This window comes from Suillus bovinus (assembly GCF_016758785.1).
Source record: "Suillus bovinus strain UH-Sbo-P2 chromosome Unknown EDB93scaffold_10, whole genome shotgun sequence".
In the NCBI taxonomy this organism is placed as follows: Eukaryota; Fungi; Basidiomycota; class Agaricomycetes; order Boletales; family Suillaceae; genus Suillus; species Suillus bovinus.
In genome coordinates this window covers 379,550-393,515 of record NW_024542066.1, presented here as the reverse complement: position 1 = coordinate 393,515, position 13,966 = coordinate 379,550, and the positions used below count along the sequence as shown (strand labels likewise).

Sequence of the window (13,966 nt, the reverse complement as noted above, 5' to 3'; positions counted from 1 at the left end):
ATGCTGAACGTAAGTCTTGTGGCTATTTTTAGATCACATCCTACTTTAACTTTACCGCAAGCTCCGTGGACCGTGGGGCACTCGACTCACTTGTTCCGGAACTACTACTATCCGAGCCTCTCTAGAAATGTTGCGTTCGTTGTCAGTCAAATATTCTCCCCTACTGACAAGGATTGGCCCGGGAGGTCGAGCGCTCTCGACCCAACCTACCTCTTCTTCATTAGGCTGTCTCCCTACGACGGACTCGCCGGTCGTGTCGAAGCTCTCATTCTTCAATTCTGTAACTGGAGACGGTAGCAAGATACCAAGTTATAGAGTTCTTGATGGCCTTGGTATCCCAATAGAAGGTGCCGAAGTGCCCGAGGCATGTGTGCCCTCTTCCGTGCCGAATAGACCAACTGACGTCCAAGTTCACTCAGATCAGCGAACAGTTCGCGCGACGATTGTGCGTTGGTTTCGCAGTAATCCAGTATCGTAGCTTACACGGCCTTCAATTAGATATGAAAATATGCAGTTGCTTCCGACGCTGGATAATATCCTTTACAATGTCCAACGTCAAGGCAAGATATCCTTTTATGTACGTGCACAATCTAATGATGCCTCTCAATCATCATCTGACACATCTTTAGATGACTTCTGTAAGATAAATGGCCACGCAGGATAAATGATAGTTGCTGACCCCTGTCAAGTATGGAGAAGAAGCTGCTGTGATTGGTTCTGCTGCTGCACTGGCTGATGATGACGAGTAAGTTTCCCCGATCTCGGTCGAGTTATTGACCAACTATGTTTCCAGAGTGTTAGGTCGGACATATTTATTCATCACTTATACTTTGGCTAATTCCAACTGCAGCACAATACCGTGAAGTTGGGGTGCTCTTGTGGCGAGGCTTCACTCTTGACCGCGTCATGGCCCAGTGTTTCGGAACACACGAAGATTCTGGCAAGGGACGCCAGATGCCCGTAGTATGTCACCTTGCTTCATTGTTGTTTCCTTGCTCAAAATTGACTGGCACTCCGTCAGCATTTCGGCTCCACAGAGCACCATTTCCACCAGATATCGTCCCCACTCGCAACTCAAATACCACAAGCTGCAGGGGTTGGCTACGCACTGAAACGCGACCCAGAGAGACGCTCCAAGAATGTGGCCTGCGTATTTTTTGGAGAAGGGGCAGCATCCGAGGGAGACTTCCACGCTGGAATGCTCCTTGCTTCCACGTTGCCTTCACCAACATTGTTTCTGGCACGCAACAACGGATTCGCTATCAGCACCCCAAGCTCGCAACAATATTATGGCGATTCTCTGAGCGCAAGAGGCCCAGGTAACCCACATTGCGCGTTTGTATCACAGTTCATCGAATTTTCTTCGCAGGTTATGGTATCGATACAATTCGTGTCGATGGAAACGACGTGCTTGCGGTGATGAGCGCTGTTAAGGAGGGGCGAAGGCGGTGCTTAGAAGGTGGTCGGGCAGTCCTGGTCGAGATAATGACCTATAGAGTCGGCCATCACTCGACGTCAGACGACTCGTTTGCATATAGGGGACGCCAGGAAGTCGAGAACATAAAGAAGATCGACAACCCTATCACGCGTTTCCGCCTATTCATGGAATCCCAGGGATGGTGGAATAAGGCAGAAGAGGAAGAGCTCAAGTCTCGTTTGAAACAGGATGTGCTCGCAGCGTTCAAGCGCGCGGAGACTCTTAAGAAGCCTGACCTGGCAGAGTTGTTCAATGATGTATATGCAGAAGAGCCTTGGAATATAGTGAGTGTGGCTGGATCCATTGGTGAACGTGTACTCACTTTGGTTGTAGAAGGAACAGCGGAAGGAGTTAGCGGGACTTCTCGAGAAGTATGGACAAGCGTGGGAGCCATGGCAGAATGAGCTCAAGATCTTCAAGGATGAAGGGAAGAAACTAGCGGATTGATGATTCCCTCGATACCCATTTCACAACCGAAGGATGGTTGTGAAACGCACTATTCCAATGTAACTATTCTCGCAAACAGCATACAGGCTTATATGGAACTGTATGAACATTGCAATTTCAGAAATTAGTGTAGTTGTAATGAATCTGGCACGAATTTATCATCATCGACATCTAGCAAATAATTTTCTGGATCAACAGTAGAGCGATAAAACTCGATGCCCAGAGGACAACACGGGATGATCACTGCTCAGAGAATAACTTAGTGACAACCATAGAATGGCTCGTATATACTAGCATTGGCACTGCCCTGCGTCCCGTTGGCATATTATAAGATTTAGGTGCTGAAGCGTTAGTGTAGTACTCGAAAAGCACGACCAAAATAAAAGGCGAGGAATAATGTATGCATCTAAATCGTCTACGACTTGTCGAGACCAAAGAAAACACGAGGGAAAACAGGGTTAAGTGAATGCCAGAATGCCCTGCCCGCGCTCAGGATCACTCATTCGATGGACACGGACTGTCTGGCCGACATGGATGTTGCCCATATCTTGGGGTGTGATCAAGATATACTGTTTTTTGTCCGAAGCATTGGCAGTGTCGATCATCATCTTCATACTAATGCGGCGATTGACAGCATCCATGAAAACGTCAAACTCATCTAAAGACGGTCAGAAAGAGGAGAGTATATCTACATGTGCGCACTGACCGAGGCAGCGAAGAGGGCAGCCAATCGCATCCCAAAGTGAGAGCAATAAACAGATCGTGGAGAATGATTTTTCCCCGCCACTCAGTGACCGGGGATCTTTGTCCCTCCCTTGCGTAGCCATTTGATCATCAGTTTGAACCTGATTCCAAAACATAAGCAATAAGTCATTCGCATAAAAAGAGACATACCTTCAGCTGGAGCGTTTGATTGGCATGGTCGAACAAAATCTTTCCAAAGTACCCACGATTGGAAAGATGGTACTGGAATACAACCTTGCATCGTAGAGCAATGTGACGCCGGAATTCTTGCCAGCGGTTTAAACGAATAACAAGCGACCTCTTCAGAGCCTAAAGAATAGCGTTAGTGAAATGATCCATTAGCGCGAGCCAGCCTTACATTATTCAGGGCAGCGAGACTTCTTAGTTCCTTTTCTGCAGTATCTAGGACAGCTTTCGCGTTGTTCACCTCAATCGTCATTTCCTCGACCGTTGCGCCATGCCTGCGCTCCCGTTCTTTGAGTGCTTTCTGAACGGATTCGAGAGTACGCTCCACTACATCGACTTTGCGAGGATTTTCAACCCGCTCGCAGTACTCCTCAGCACTCGAGGTCCAGTTCTGATAGAGAGTCAGCGCTCGAGCTCTGTTATAAATGTTGAAATACTTACTATGAACTCCTCTTGTAGCTGTTTCGCAATAACATCGAGGGCTTCAACCTTTTTAGTTTCGTCCTCGAGCTTCTTTACGTAGTGATTTTTGTTGGTTTGGGCTTCAAGACGACTCATAGCAGCGTCCTCAATTTTTTTCTATATTGTGGTGTTAAGTGACAGCAGACAAAACATGGGGGTAATTCTTGCCTGGACTTCCTGACGTGCTTCTTCAAAGTTATGGATTTGGCTTTTGACTTTGTTCAACTCCAAAAGTAAAGTAGCCTGCTCTTGATCGATGACTGTTCTCCTACCGACAGCGTCCTCGAATTGCTGCACGATCGAGGCCTTTTCCGCTTCGGCTTCCTGTACGGAAAGGGTTGTCAGCTGGAACAGATAAAATTCACGTGAACATACATCTTGCGCGCTCTGTAACCCCATGATATCAGCCGGCATCTCTTCTTTTGCTTCCTTCTTGAAGAGAAGCAAGCTCTTGTTTCGCAGCACGGTGGGTTTCGAATAAGGACCGTTCTTGTTCCTAGCAAATCATGCATGTTTGAGGGTGTAATGGAAAGGAATGGATGAGACTAACACTCATCCCATTGATTCCGCGTGCCAGGTTCTGAAACTGCTGTCTGAGCTGAGCAGCTTCTTCCTGTGCAGCCTTACATTCGGCCTCTGCATTCCGCAAATTCTCTTGCCAAGTACTACAAAGTGATTTAGCACGAGTGTGAGATGGTACAATATCAACGAACCTAAGCATGGAGGCAGAGTCACTCGATGTGAACATCATGTTGCGGGGGTCATTTGGAGGAAGCCTCTGCAATTTGATCGACTGACCACCTCCCTCGACATATCGATGGACACGCATGTAATCAGCTGCCCACGCGACACCTCCTCCATTCATTCGTTTCAGGATGTTGTCGGCATCAAGACGCTTGGGTGCAACGACCGTACGCTCAATATTTGCTTGGTTGATTAACAAGCGGAGGACGTAGGGGTCTGTGATCTGGATAGCAGAATTAGATAGGTAGTAACGAGAACAGTGTAGACTTACCTCCAGGACACGAAGAACAGTGGGAATGTAATCGGGTGGCTCTCCTGCGCTGAAGTCAAACAGGTCGCGCTCGGATATGATAATATTAACGTGAGAACTGGATCACAGTCAGTGACAAGGTAATATAAGGGTTACTAACGCACTTATTTGTTTGGTCAAACAACCTCTTGAGTTGTTGTCTGTCCCTGGCATCGGTGATAGCAAACGCACTCATCAGGCCTCCCAGCTGAATTCTCATTAATTCTGCCCACGCCATGTCCTTCAGCTTGACATGAATCCCAAGCGGACCAACAGGCATGTCCCCATGCCACCTCATTTTCGCAATTTGGTCGAGGACACCTTTGATATCTCGACCGTACGGAGCAAGTGCATTCTGTCCTTTCTCCTTACATTGAGAAATCATACTCTGGGCCGCAACAACACGCTCCTGTGCGCTGTTCTTCTTGGCTTCGGCGGCGAGCCCCCTGCGCTTGATGTCGTCCTGCTCAGCCAATTTTCGACGCTTGGCTTCAAGGAAGTCCTTGTGCGCTTGATCAGTGTTCGTGACATCTGTTCTGGCGGACTCCAGCTTTCGGTTAAGCTCGTCTCGTTTTACTTGTGTATCTGCAGCGAGACGACGCTCTTCTTCAGCAATATTTTTCCTATAGTTCTCAATGGCAGTATTGAGAGAGTTAAGAGAAGTGTTCATTGTTTTCTCGTCATTCTATATGAAAAGACAGTCATGTCAGACAGGAACTAAAGTAGAAGATTAGGTATAGAGACCTTGAAATTTCCTATCTTCACCCGGTTACTGCGCATTTTTTCTTGCAGATCTTCGCGTTGCTTGGTGAGGTGATCGATGTCGCCAAGTGCAGCATGCTCCTTGTCGAATTGTACTACAGCATCGGAGGCAAGTTGGAATTGGGACTAGCAAGAATATGTGAGCATATGAGTATCAGTATCGTGACTTTCTAGGAACACACCTCGGCTGTCTTCATCTCGGCCTCGATTTTGGGCAAGCGACGTTCTGCCTTCGCAACTTCTTCAAGCTTCTCCTCCATTTCCTGAAAAAATATAGCTCCATGAACTCATTTTCCACAATACACATGAACAACCGTGCCGTACGGATCAAGGGGGATGTCAAGGAAATCTGCTCTTACCGCTTGCTTCGCTGCGACGTGAGCCCAGGCAAGCTCCTTCTTGAGCTTCATCAACCTTGCAGCGCTGCTCTCTTGCCTTACTTGCTTCTTCAAAGCGCACGCTAGCTTCCTTGAATGCGGCGCGTAGGTCGGGTAGAACTTGCTTTTTCTGGTGTAGCACCTTCTTAGTCTGGTTGATATTATCAAGGCAAGCATCGTATTCCTCAGAAAGCTGCGATAGCTGGGTGCCTCGCAGGAAGAACTGCAATGCATGCACGTGAACTAAGTACACTTGATAGAAAGTGGAAGCAAACCAACCTTGTATTTATCGGAGGGATGTGAAGCACTTAAAAATTGTCTAGCAGCATCTACATGGACTTGAACATGGAACTGAAGACGCATACATGCGCCTAGTACTCACCTTGACTAAGGACATTCATGGGATTATCGACTTGAATGTTCATGTGATCACAGATGGCTGAAAGCTCGTCTCTCTTTGTGGACACAACCTTGCCATCCTTACTCTTGATTTTCCATGAAGATGATCCGTCCTTGGTGAAATTTACGCGTGATCACAATGCTCTTTCCGTACTCTTTGGGCTTATATGCTTCTTCGCCCTGGTTCTTGAGCGAAATGGTGATTTCAGATATCCTTGTGGAACGTCTCAAGGTCAGTAACACAAGCCTGAGTAGGTTAATCTTACGGTTGGCCTTCACGAATGAAAGATTTCAGGCCACTGCCGCGTCCCGTCGAGTTTGCTTTTCCTCCAAGTGCAATTGTGATCGCAGATAGGACAGCACTCTTTCCACCTGACAGGGTCAAGTCAATATAATAAAACACGATGATTGTCGGTCATTGGAGATGCAGTACTCACTTCCATTATGGCCTATAGAGCTGTTTCAACATCTGCTTAACGTATTTGGAGTGACACTCACCGATAATGAAATTAATCTGAGGTCCAAACGTGAAAGTAAGTCGCTTGTGGCACATGAAATGGTGCATCTCAATAGACTCGATGATCCCGTGCTCTGCAATACCCTATCGTACATAGATCAGCTTGAGCCATAAGCAGAGGTAGCTGACATCCTACTAACACCAAAGGTATTACGCTTCTGCTCGAGGCGCTGGCGAATGGCCTCGCCATTGAGTTCTTCGAAGCGTTGTTCCTCTTCCTCATTGTGCTCCTCCTGGGCTAGATCTTCATCGTCTTCATCGCTATCCTCTTGGCGCGCCTTGCCATTGCCATTGCCAGGCTTTCTATTGCGGTGTCGCGACTGGTCAAAAACGACCTCATCGTCGCTATCAATAGTCCTGGGACGCTTGGAGTGTTGAGACAGAGTATCTAGCGCGTCGTCGTCGTCAACAACCACTTTGCGTTTTGCCATTACTGCTGAAGGTAATGAAAGACAGTGTATCCCACTGTACGTGAAGCGCGCCGCGACGCGTTGCAATTGGAAGGTTGCCACGCTGTCAACAAGAACAAACATTAAAACTACTTAATCATTCTTCGCGATTTTCTTCCTCACTCACTCACCTCGAGATTTTCGACCGAAACAGTATATGTTTAGAGGCTGTATTGTGCCATACAGACGAACTGGGTCTGATAGACTGTGAGAAGCACTAAAAATGCTGCCAAAGGGGTACCTGCAGGGTATCGGAGTGAACGATTATCTCGACGAACCATAGTAGGACGTCGAATTCTACGACTCTCAAGGTTCAAAATCGTTTCTAGAACTCGAATCGCCTCGAGATCGACCACTCTGACTACCATAACCTTGGATATTCTTGATTATCAGCTGCGGACATAATGGCCGATCTTTCTAGCGGATTGCCCAGCAGTGATCTGTCGCGGCGAGAGAGAGCCACGAACCAGGAGCTTCACAGTGGAATAGTCCCAAAGTCTTACAGAAGTTCATTCGTGCCTTCAACTATAACGCTCGATGCGATTTCACTGCCGCCAACAATGGATCTCTTCATCCACAAAGTTTCATCCAGACAATGCAGGTTGTCATTTGACACTCGAGATTCTAATGCCGCCTCATTGAAAATAATAACGCACGAGAGCACTTCTTCTCCCCATTCGCACATATCTATCTGTCGGTCTCGAGCTCCGATGTCGTTTTTCATTTCAGTTATCCATGACCTCAAAGAAGGTGATCACGTACGATAATGACTTTATTCCTCTGCACTTTCTCATTTCGTCTTCCCCTCCCAGAGGTTCCAATGCTTGGTACCGATAAAGAAATTGATAACGGCGTCTGGTGCATGCAGACGTAAATGTTCAAATTCAGGACAGAATAGAACTGCGATCGATCTGCGTTAATGATTCGGACTCTGTCTAATACTTATGGGTTCACATGAGGCACGATATCCATTTTCTTTATGCGTTCTTGGTCCAAACTTTGAATGAGTGATCTCTGCGTGGATTTCGAGAAGCCACTCGAACATGCCTCAATGCTGCAAGACGTCCAAGAGGCTCGGGCAAGACTCGGGGCTTGTAAAATGGCATTAATATTAATGGCTATCTGTCGACGTAAAATACTCGACCGTGGAGGATTTCGCGGATAGGAACTTTCTAAACCCATCATAGTGCATGCATTATCTTCTCCATCTCCAGATGTATCGAAATATAGTTCGTCGTGGTCACGAGGAAGTCGCTCGGTCTTTTTCTCTGCTTCGTGAGAGCTGATCATCATTGAATAGATCATCGTGTGCTATTGCCCAGCATCAGGGAAACATCATTTGCTACAGAGTGCTCTGTAGCGCAATCCACCCCACTGATGAGAATCAATCCAGAGCTAGCCTGTCCTTGCCCGGCTCACCATTCTCGTTCAACTTCCAAGGGAAAATCACTGATAGAAGAATAGTATATTCATGTCTACCAACTTCATCAGGAAGTGCTCATTAGATCGACCGGATGCTCCAATGATTAAAGTTCTCACAAGGGACGTCGTCGGTCTTGTGCTGGAGATCCGGTGAGTAGGGTGGAGAGATCATCACATAGCACAGAGAAACTGACTCAGGAATCCCTCACTTTACAAGAGAACTTAAAGTCGGTTTTTATCTTTCATCACCCCCTAGCGGCTCGGTCCCTCCCGTGATAGCCTCGTGTCCGATCTCCGTGACCCCAATTCTCGATGAAAATGCCAGGCCACATGATAACATGCTTGCCTAAGACAGCATCCAAAAAGACCGTGACTAGTTTATTTTTCACTGTTCAGTGTGTTTCATTCGTATATAAAGGCTATTGAGACCCACTTAACAGCCTAAGCTTGTTCGCATTTCTTACTCGGATCTGTCTACTGCACTTTACACAATGGCCTACCAGTCTAATCCCACCTCCAATGAGGTGCATCGCACCAAAGCGCCACTGTGAGGACTGTTTTGTTGCGCGAAAGCTGCATGGCGCTAATCGTAAATTGAACTCAGTGATATCATGTTCGTCCAAGACGCTACAGGGAGTCAACAGCCGTATATCGACACTGCGCGCAACGGGATCACCCAGATTTGTAATACTCTTTTATCTGGGGGGAAATTCACTCTGCAAGACCTGAGATTTGGTCTTATTGCCTTCCGTGATCATGCTCCTCAAGAGCACAGCTTCATCACCGAGGAATACCCTTTTACGTCCGATGTTGGAAGTTTTGTGTCTAACTTGGCCAGCTTAACAGCGGCAGGCGGTGGAGATGAACCTGATTGTCAAAGCGATGCTTTATCCGCTGCCTACAAGGCTGATTGGAGGGACGAAGCGACAAAGGTTGTGGTGCTGATTACCGATTCACCCCCGCATGGAATCGGAGAGGATGAAGACGGCTTCCCCGAAGGGTCTCCACTTAGTAAATCCTACTTTTGTTCTTCAGTCGTAATGGACTAATGCTAAACTAGACATTGACCCGCTCCGTGTTGCGACGAGCATGGGAAAAGCTGGCATCACTCTGGTATGTCGAACATTCCACATCATGTGCTAGAGTCTAATGTCAACACAGTATGTGATTGCGTGCGAGCCTACTCTGAGCCAGAATTACAAGGTGAGATTATTTTCTTTATGCTTCTGTGTCAGATACATAATTGATTACGCAGAGAGCGCGTGATTTCTACCAAGGATTGGCTAAGAAAACGGGGTAAGTCGATCGCAGCTTTGATCACATATTGATAGATCAACTATTTGTGATAGAGGCAAAGTGGTCAACCTGAGCGATCTTAGGGTGCTGCCCACTCTCGTTGCTGGTTCTGCTTTAGAAGCAGTCGACAGCGAGATCTACGTTGCCAAGCACCAGGTTGAAGTTCGCAGCATGGCGAACAAAGAAAATGACAATGCCAGCGAAATTGCTCTGAGGCTACACAAGAACTTCATGGCTGCAGGCGTCCAACACAATACTCTCCTTGTCGATAATGTGTATCACAAGAACTTCGTGACTTCAGGCATCCAACACAGCACCCTCGTTGTCGATAATGCATGCGAACAGCGTACGCAAGGAGATCAGATCGTCGACATATGGTTCAATGCTGAGAATCTCGGCGAAGCAAGGAACAAAATCCAGCAGGTAAAATGTTGATGAATGTTGTGTTATTAATTCTCATAACTCCATTCAGGTTGAAGGCAATCATATTCTCGAAAAGTACCAGACAGCACTGGCAGAACAATCAGCTGCTGTAGAGACGCAGCCTATCAACTTGTCCCAGGTAATTTTTGCCTCGCTCATACCAAAGTATTACTGATCCCTTTTACAAGGTCGAGGCTGTCGTTCAGAAGTGTCTTGTGAGAGAATTATGAATTTCAAAGACTGCATGATGTTTTCGCGAGTTGATATGTACTTGTATTACCCAGCTGGAATTGTGTAACATCGTAGTGAATATCATTGAATTGGAGGCCCAGGGTCTGCGGAGCTATGGTGCTGTTCACTTGTGCCATACTTTGTGCAGACGCCAAGTCGACCTCAAAATTCTCATTAGTTATCAGTTAGACCCGAAATCCTTAGGTACTCAGGGCTCGCTCCCACATGTACAAGTCCATCAGTGAGGCGGATTGTGCTACAGAATGTTACAGTGCTATAGAGCACTCTGTAGCAAATTATGTTTCTTATGTGTGAATGCATGAGCTAGGAAACTGAGGTTAGCACCGAGACCTCCTTTGCAACCTCCATCTGAACTGGTGCTCCCTGATATATTGATTCTAATTCATCACCTGACCAGTGCAATCGCCTCTTCAGAGTCAAGTACTTAACGAGACTGCAGAAGAACATTGATCAAACATGTATAACTTAGACTAGCCTGGATATTGGTCGAATTTAGCGCAGAGCATCGAAATACGATTTAATATTACTGCAATACCATCATATCATACACGATACTCGGTACTTGATCGTTTCAAACTAGTCACGGTCTAGCAGCAGCGAGCAGAACTTTAAGTTAGGGATTCCTGAGTCAGTTTCGCTGTGCTATGTGATGATCTCTGCGCCCTACTCACCGGATCTCCAGCACAAGACCGGCGATGTCCCCTTGTGAGAACTTTGATCGTTGGGGTGTTGGGTCGATCTGATGGGCGCCTCCGGATCAAGTTGGCAGACAAGGACATTCTATCTTTCTATCAGTAATTTTCCTTTGTAAGTTGAACGAGAATGGCGAGCTGGGTAAGGACAAGCCAGCCCTAGATTGATTCTGGGCAATATCACACAATGATCTATTCAATAATGATCAACTCTCACGAAGCAGACAAGAAGAGACATCAAAACCGAGCGACCTCTTCGTAACCGCGACGAACTGTATTTCGATACATCCGGAGACGGAGAAGATACCATGATGAGTTTGGAACTTCGGTTCGTATTCGCGAAATCCTCCACGGTCGAGTATTTTACGTCGACGGATATCCATTAATATTGAATGCCATTTTACAGGCCCCGAGCCTCTTGCACCAATCTTGGACGTCTTGCAGAATTGAGTTGTGTTCGAGTGCCTTCTCGAGCCCAACCCACGAGGCATGACGCAGAGATTAATAATTCAAAGTGTGGACCAAGAATGCATGAATAAAATGAATATCGTGCCTCGCGCGAACCCACAAGTATCTGCCGAGGGCAGATTCCAATCAGACACGACTGGTTAAACCACTAGCAGATTGATCACATTTCTAGTATTCTGTTCTGAATTTAAACGTTAACTGTCTGCGTGCACCAAAAACGCCGATATCGATTTCTTCATTAGCAACAAGCGATGAGATCTTGAGACCTCTAGGAGGGGAAGGCGAACCTGGAAAGTGCAGAGCAAAGTCAATTTAGAGTCGTACCAGAGATGAAGTTGGAGATTGTGTAATTTTTAAAAGCACGTGAGCAAAGTCAATGGTCATGCGCGTGACGCGTCTTGACGTCAATCTCTCTCCCCCCTTAAAACCTCATTTATTATGTATCCTCGGTCTGCTTCCAATGACGATTACGACATTGCATACCTCGAGGGATTCCTATCAAACCACTGGCACGCGGTTCAGATTATTCCGATACCATTTATGTACATCTCAGATACCAACTGTATATATATTTTTCAGTTCAGACAAGCACTTGCATATTTCTCTTACTTTACGGACTTATCACAGCCTACGTACTAATATCAACGTGTATTGCTGCAACTGCCACACGTTTTGCTTTGCGCTCGTTCAATTGATGTGTTTCAGACGACTACGTACCTAATATGGCTAAATAATTAGATTCCATGATTGGTCACGCTGTCACGGTGGTGTGGTACTCCACTCACTCAAACGCGGCCTTTGATAGTATGATACAGTCTGTTCGTATGAACTCAACCACACCTGCTGTTGACTTGCTGTATCCCTACTCTTCTACCCAATCACAAACTCAGTCGAATCAACGACCGGGTCCCGCCGGGAGCCCGGAGTTTGTTCAGGTTAGAGACCTGCCAGTAGTCCGTGAGTAGTACTTTGACTTCGTTCCTTCTTGGTTACGATTAAATGATTTCACGCCGTATACGTACAGGCTTGATTCTTGCCGCCATGGACGTTGCTGGTATCTGATGCAAATTCAAGACCATGACTCGGAGATGGATCTGAGTCACTCGTACCAGCTCGTACCATTATCACTTGACTAAGACTTTCTGATTGTGATATTGCAGACTTTTCATTCATATGGTTAATTCTGAATGATCCCACGAGTATTTACCAGAAACCGTCGGGTGTGGCGTGCACTGGCTCCAGCTGCGCTAGTGCGTTTCAGTCCTGGGCTCGTACTTGGGGCCCGAGTTCCAATCTGCACTATGGCATCAGATCACATCGGAAATGACAAGACACTGCCGCAGGACCTGTGCGTGTTCACGACATTATTAGGCTGGTGGCTGCGAGGTTCCCACTGGATCTTCATGGATGGAACTAGTTGCAACCTGGACTACCACTGGGTAGCGGAAGAAAATTCCGCGATCCGCAATCCACGTACAAAATATTATCAGGCGCCCACTGGGAACTTGTTTACCAAGTTCAGTTATTAAAAGCGTGTCAAAATTACTACGGGAGGGGTCTTTCACTTTTACGAAAGCATGATTTAAGTGCAGAAGGTCATCTAGTTCCAAGTAAAGGTGCAGATGTGTGTTGCTTTGCTTAGCAGGTATATATGATATTGTTCAAGGAGAACAATGAAGGGTTGGTGCGCGGCGCGCGTTCGCGATGAGCCAAAACAAAAAGGATTCCCGCTTCCTGAGTAAATTACCTAACTAGGACTATATGAGCAAGTGAACAACAGAGCATTGAGCTCAATCTGGGTAAGCGAAGGTCTGGCAGCCACCTGCGAGCTGGTCGTCTTCTTGCTCTCTCCGGCACGCGACGAAGTGCTATCCGCTCCGCTGCAAGGGGCGCAAATGGAGCTTTCGGCTTCTCAAAGACAAAAGGTCAACGCTTTGCATGGCGCTGCAGGGCCGTCCAACTACCGAGATGCATCTAGTCTGAGTAATTCGTACGTCTGATTCTCGACTTCGCTGAATCATTCTGAATGAAGCTATGTAGAAAAGTGACATGGAAAAATTCTCCTACACCAATAAACACCCCATCAAATACAGTAAGTTAGCTGACACCCATCGGATTCAATTTTGGTGGTAATCCTCTCACTTTTATGTAGCGTAACACACGCTCCGGGCCAGCGGCAAGCCCCTACGACCAAATCACAAATGGCAACAATTTCAGAACAAATCCAAATGCCCGTCGTACGATTCTCGATACCCCTGCACTACGAGACTTTAAGCGCTCCAAACCTGATCGCACACCCGCCAGTGTCATAGCTAAACGGATTAACAATTCGAATTTCACAAAGAACACCCGTGCTCCCATGAGACACACAGGGCAATCTGATCCCGAGGTGCAAATCATCGACCAACCTCATCGAGTGAAAAGTACACTTGCGCACAACAAGCATCCCTTCGGTAAAGAGGCTGAAATAATTTCAGACGGAGAAGATCTTGGGCTACCTTTGCCTTGTCCTCATCCTTCGTCGTCTTCACCAGACCCTATGAATCTTCGTTCAGATCTT

The 13,966-nt window shown here is 46.8% G+C and overlaps 4 protein-coding genes across 4 annotated transcripts; 3 read left to right on the top strand and 1 right to left on the bottom strand.

Moving 5' to 3' along the window:
• Positions 1 to 44: 44 nt before the first annotated feature.
• Positions 45 to 2,095, top strand: EDB93DRAFT_1128756 (thiamine diphosphate-binding protein). The gene is made up of 10 exons (XM_041448852.1): positions 45 to 364; positions 420 to 445; positions 499 to 577; positions 630 to 638; positions 690 to 745; positions 794 to 801; positions 851 to 963; positions 1,022 to 1,319; positions 1,370 to 1,761; positions 1,811 to 2,095. The coding sequence occupies exons 1-10, from the start codon at positions 128 to 130 to the stop codon at positions 1,922 to 1,924; spliced, it is 1,332 nt and encodes a 443-aa protein (XP_041310660.1). The 5' UTR covers positions 45 to 127; the 3' UTR covers positions 1,925 to 2,095.
• EDB93DRAFT_1128754 (P-loop containing nucleoside triphosphate hydrolase protein) lies at positions 2,096 to 6,896 on the bottom strand. Its single transcript, XM_041448851.1, is given in 22 exon segments — positions 2,096 to 2,582; positions 2,631 to 2,769; positions 2,819 to 2,977; positions 3,027 to 3,245; positions 3,296 to 3,433; positions 3,485 to 3,640; positions 3,692 to 3,741; positions 3,782 to 3,812; positions 3,867 to 3,981; positions 4,030 to 4,283; positions 4,332 to 4,428; positions 4,475 to 5,034; positions 5,094 to 5,237; positions 5,294 to 5,374; positions 5,471 to 5,506; positions 5,526 to 5,711; positions 5,768 to 5,817; positions 5,871 to 6,000; positions 6,026 to 6,101; positions 6,154 to 6,259; positions 6,386 to 6,488; positions 6,545 to 6,896. 22 exon segments carry the CDS (start codon positions 6,833 to 6,835, stop codon positions 2,383 to 2,385), a joined length of 3,321 nt encoding a protein of 1,106 aa, XP_041310659.1. The 5' UTR covers positions 6,836 to 6,896; the 3' UTR covers positions 2,096 to 2,382.
• A 1,825-nt stretch (positions 6,897 to 8,721) lies between these two features.
• Positions 8,722 to 10,224, top strand: EDB93DRAFT_1128745 (uncharacterized protein). The gene is made up of 6 exons (XM_041448850.1): positions 8,722 to 8,822; positions 8,880 to 9,286; positions 9,336 to 9,388; positions 9,437 to 9,478; positions 9,531 to 9,571; positions 9,625 to 10,224. Exons 1-6 carry the CDS (start codon positions 8,767 to 8,769, stop codon positions 10,004 to 10,006), a joined length of 981 nt encoding a protein of 326 aa, XP_041310658.1. The 5' UTR covers positions 8,722 to 8,766; the 3' UTR covers positions 10,007 to 10,224.
• A 1,946-nt stretch (positions 10,225 to 12,170) lies between these two features.
• On the top strand, positions 12,171 to 13,115 carry EDB93DRAFT_1128739 (uncharacterized protein). The gene is made up of 2 exons (XM_041448849.1): positions 12,171 to 12,363; positions 12,431 to 13,115. Exon 2 carries the CDS (start codon positions 12,594 to 12,596, stop codon positions 12,933 to 12,935), a length of 342 nt encoding a protein of 113 aa, XP_041310657.1. The 5' UTR covers positions 12,171 to 12,363; positions 12,431 to 12,593; the 3' UTR covers positions 12,936 to 13,115.
• Positions 13,116 to 13,966: the final 851 nt, after the last annotated feature.

Excerpts from the sequence above, each read along its gene's own strand:
- EDB93DRAFT_1128739 (XM_041448849.1), top strand. The coding sequence starts at position 12,594 with ATGATCCCACGAGTATTTACCAGAAACCGTCGGGTGTGGCGTGCACTG.
- EDB93DRAFT_1128754 (XM_041448851.1), bottom strand. The coding sequence starts at position 6,835 with ATGGCAAAACGCAAAGTGGTTGTTGACGACGACGACGCGCTAGATACT. Across the intron at positions 6,260-6,385 it reads TCAGATTAATTTCATTATCG|GTGGAAAGAGTGCTGTCCTA; the intron begins GTGAGTGTCACT and ends TGACCCTGTCAG. Across the intron at positions 6,001-6,025 it reads AAGAGTACGGAAAGAGCATT|GACGGATCATCTTCATGGAA; the intron begins GTGATCACGCGT and ends AATTTCACCAAG.
- EDB93DRAFT_1128756 (XM_041448852.1), top strand. The coding sequence starts at position 128 with ATGTTGCGTTCGTTGTCAGTCAAATATTCTCCCCTACTGACAAGGATT. Across the intron at positions 446-498 it reads GAACAGTTCGCGCGACGATT|ATATGAAAATATGCAGTTGC; the intron begins GTGCGTTGGTTT and ends GCCTTCAATTAG. Across the intron at positions 964-1,021 it reads AGGGACGCCAGATGCCCGTA|CATTTCGGCTCCACAGAGCA; the intron begins GTATGTCACCTT and ends GCACTCCGTCAG.
- EDB93DRAFT_1128745 (XM_041448850.1), top strand. The coding sequence starts at position 8,767 with ATGGCCTACCAGTCTAATCCCACCTCCAATGAGGTGCATCGCACCAAA. Across the intron at positions 9,287-9,335 it reads CCCCGAAGGGTCTCCACTTA|ACATTGACCCGCTCCGTGTT; the intron begins GTAAATCCTACT and ends ATGCTAAACTAG. Across the intron at positions 9,572-9,624 it reads GGATTGGCTAAGAAAACGGG|AGGCAAAGTGGTCAACCTGA; the intron begins GTAAGTCGATCG and ends TATTTGTGATAG.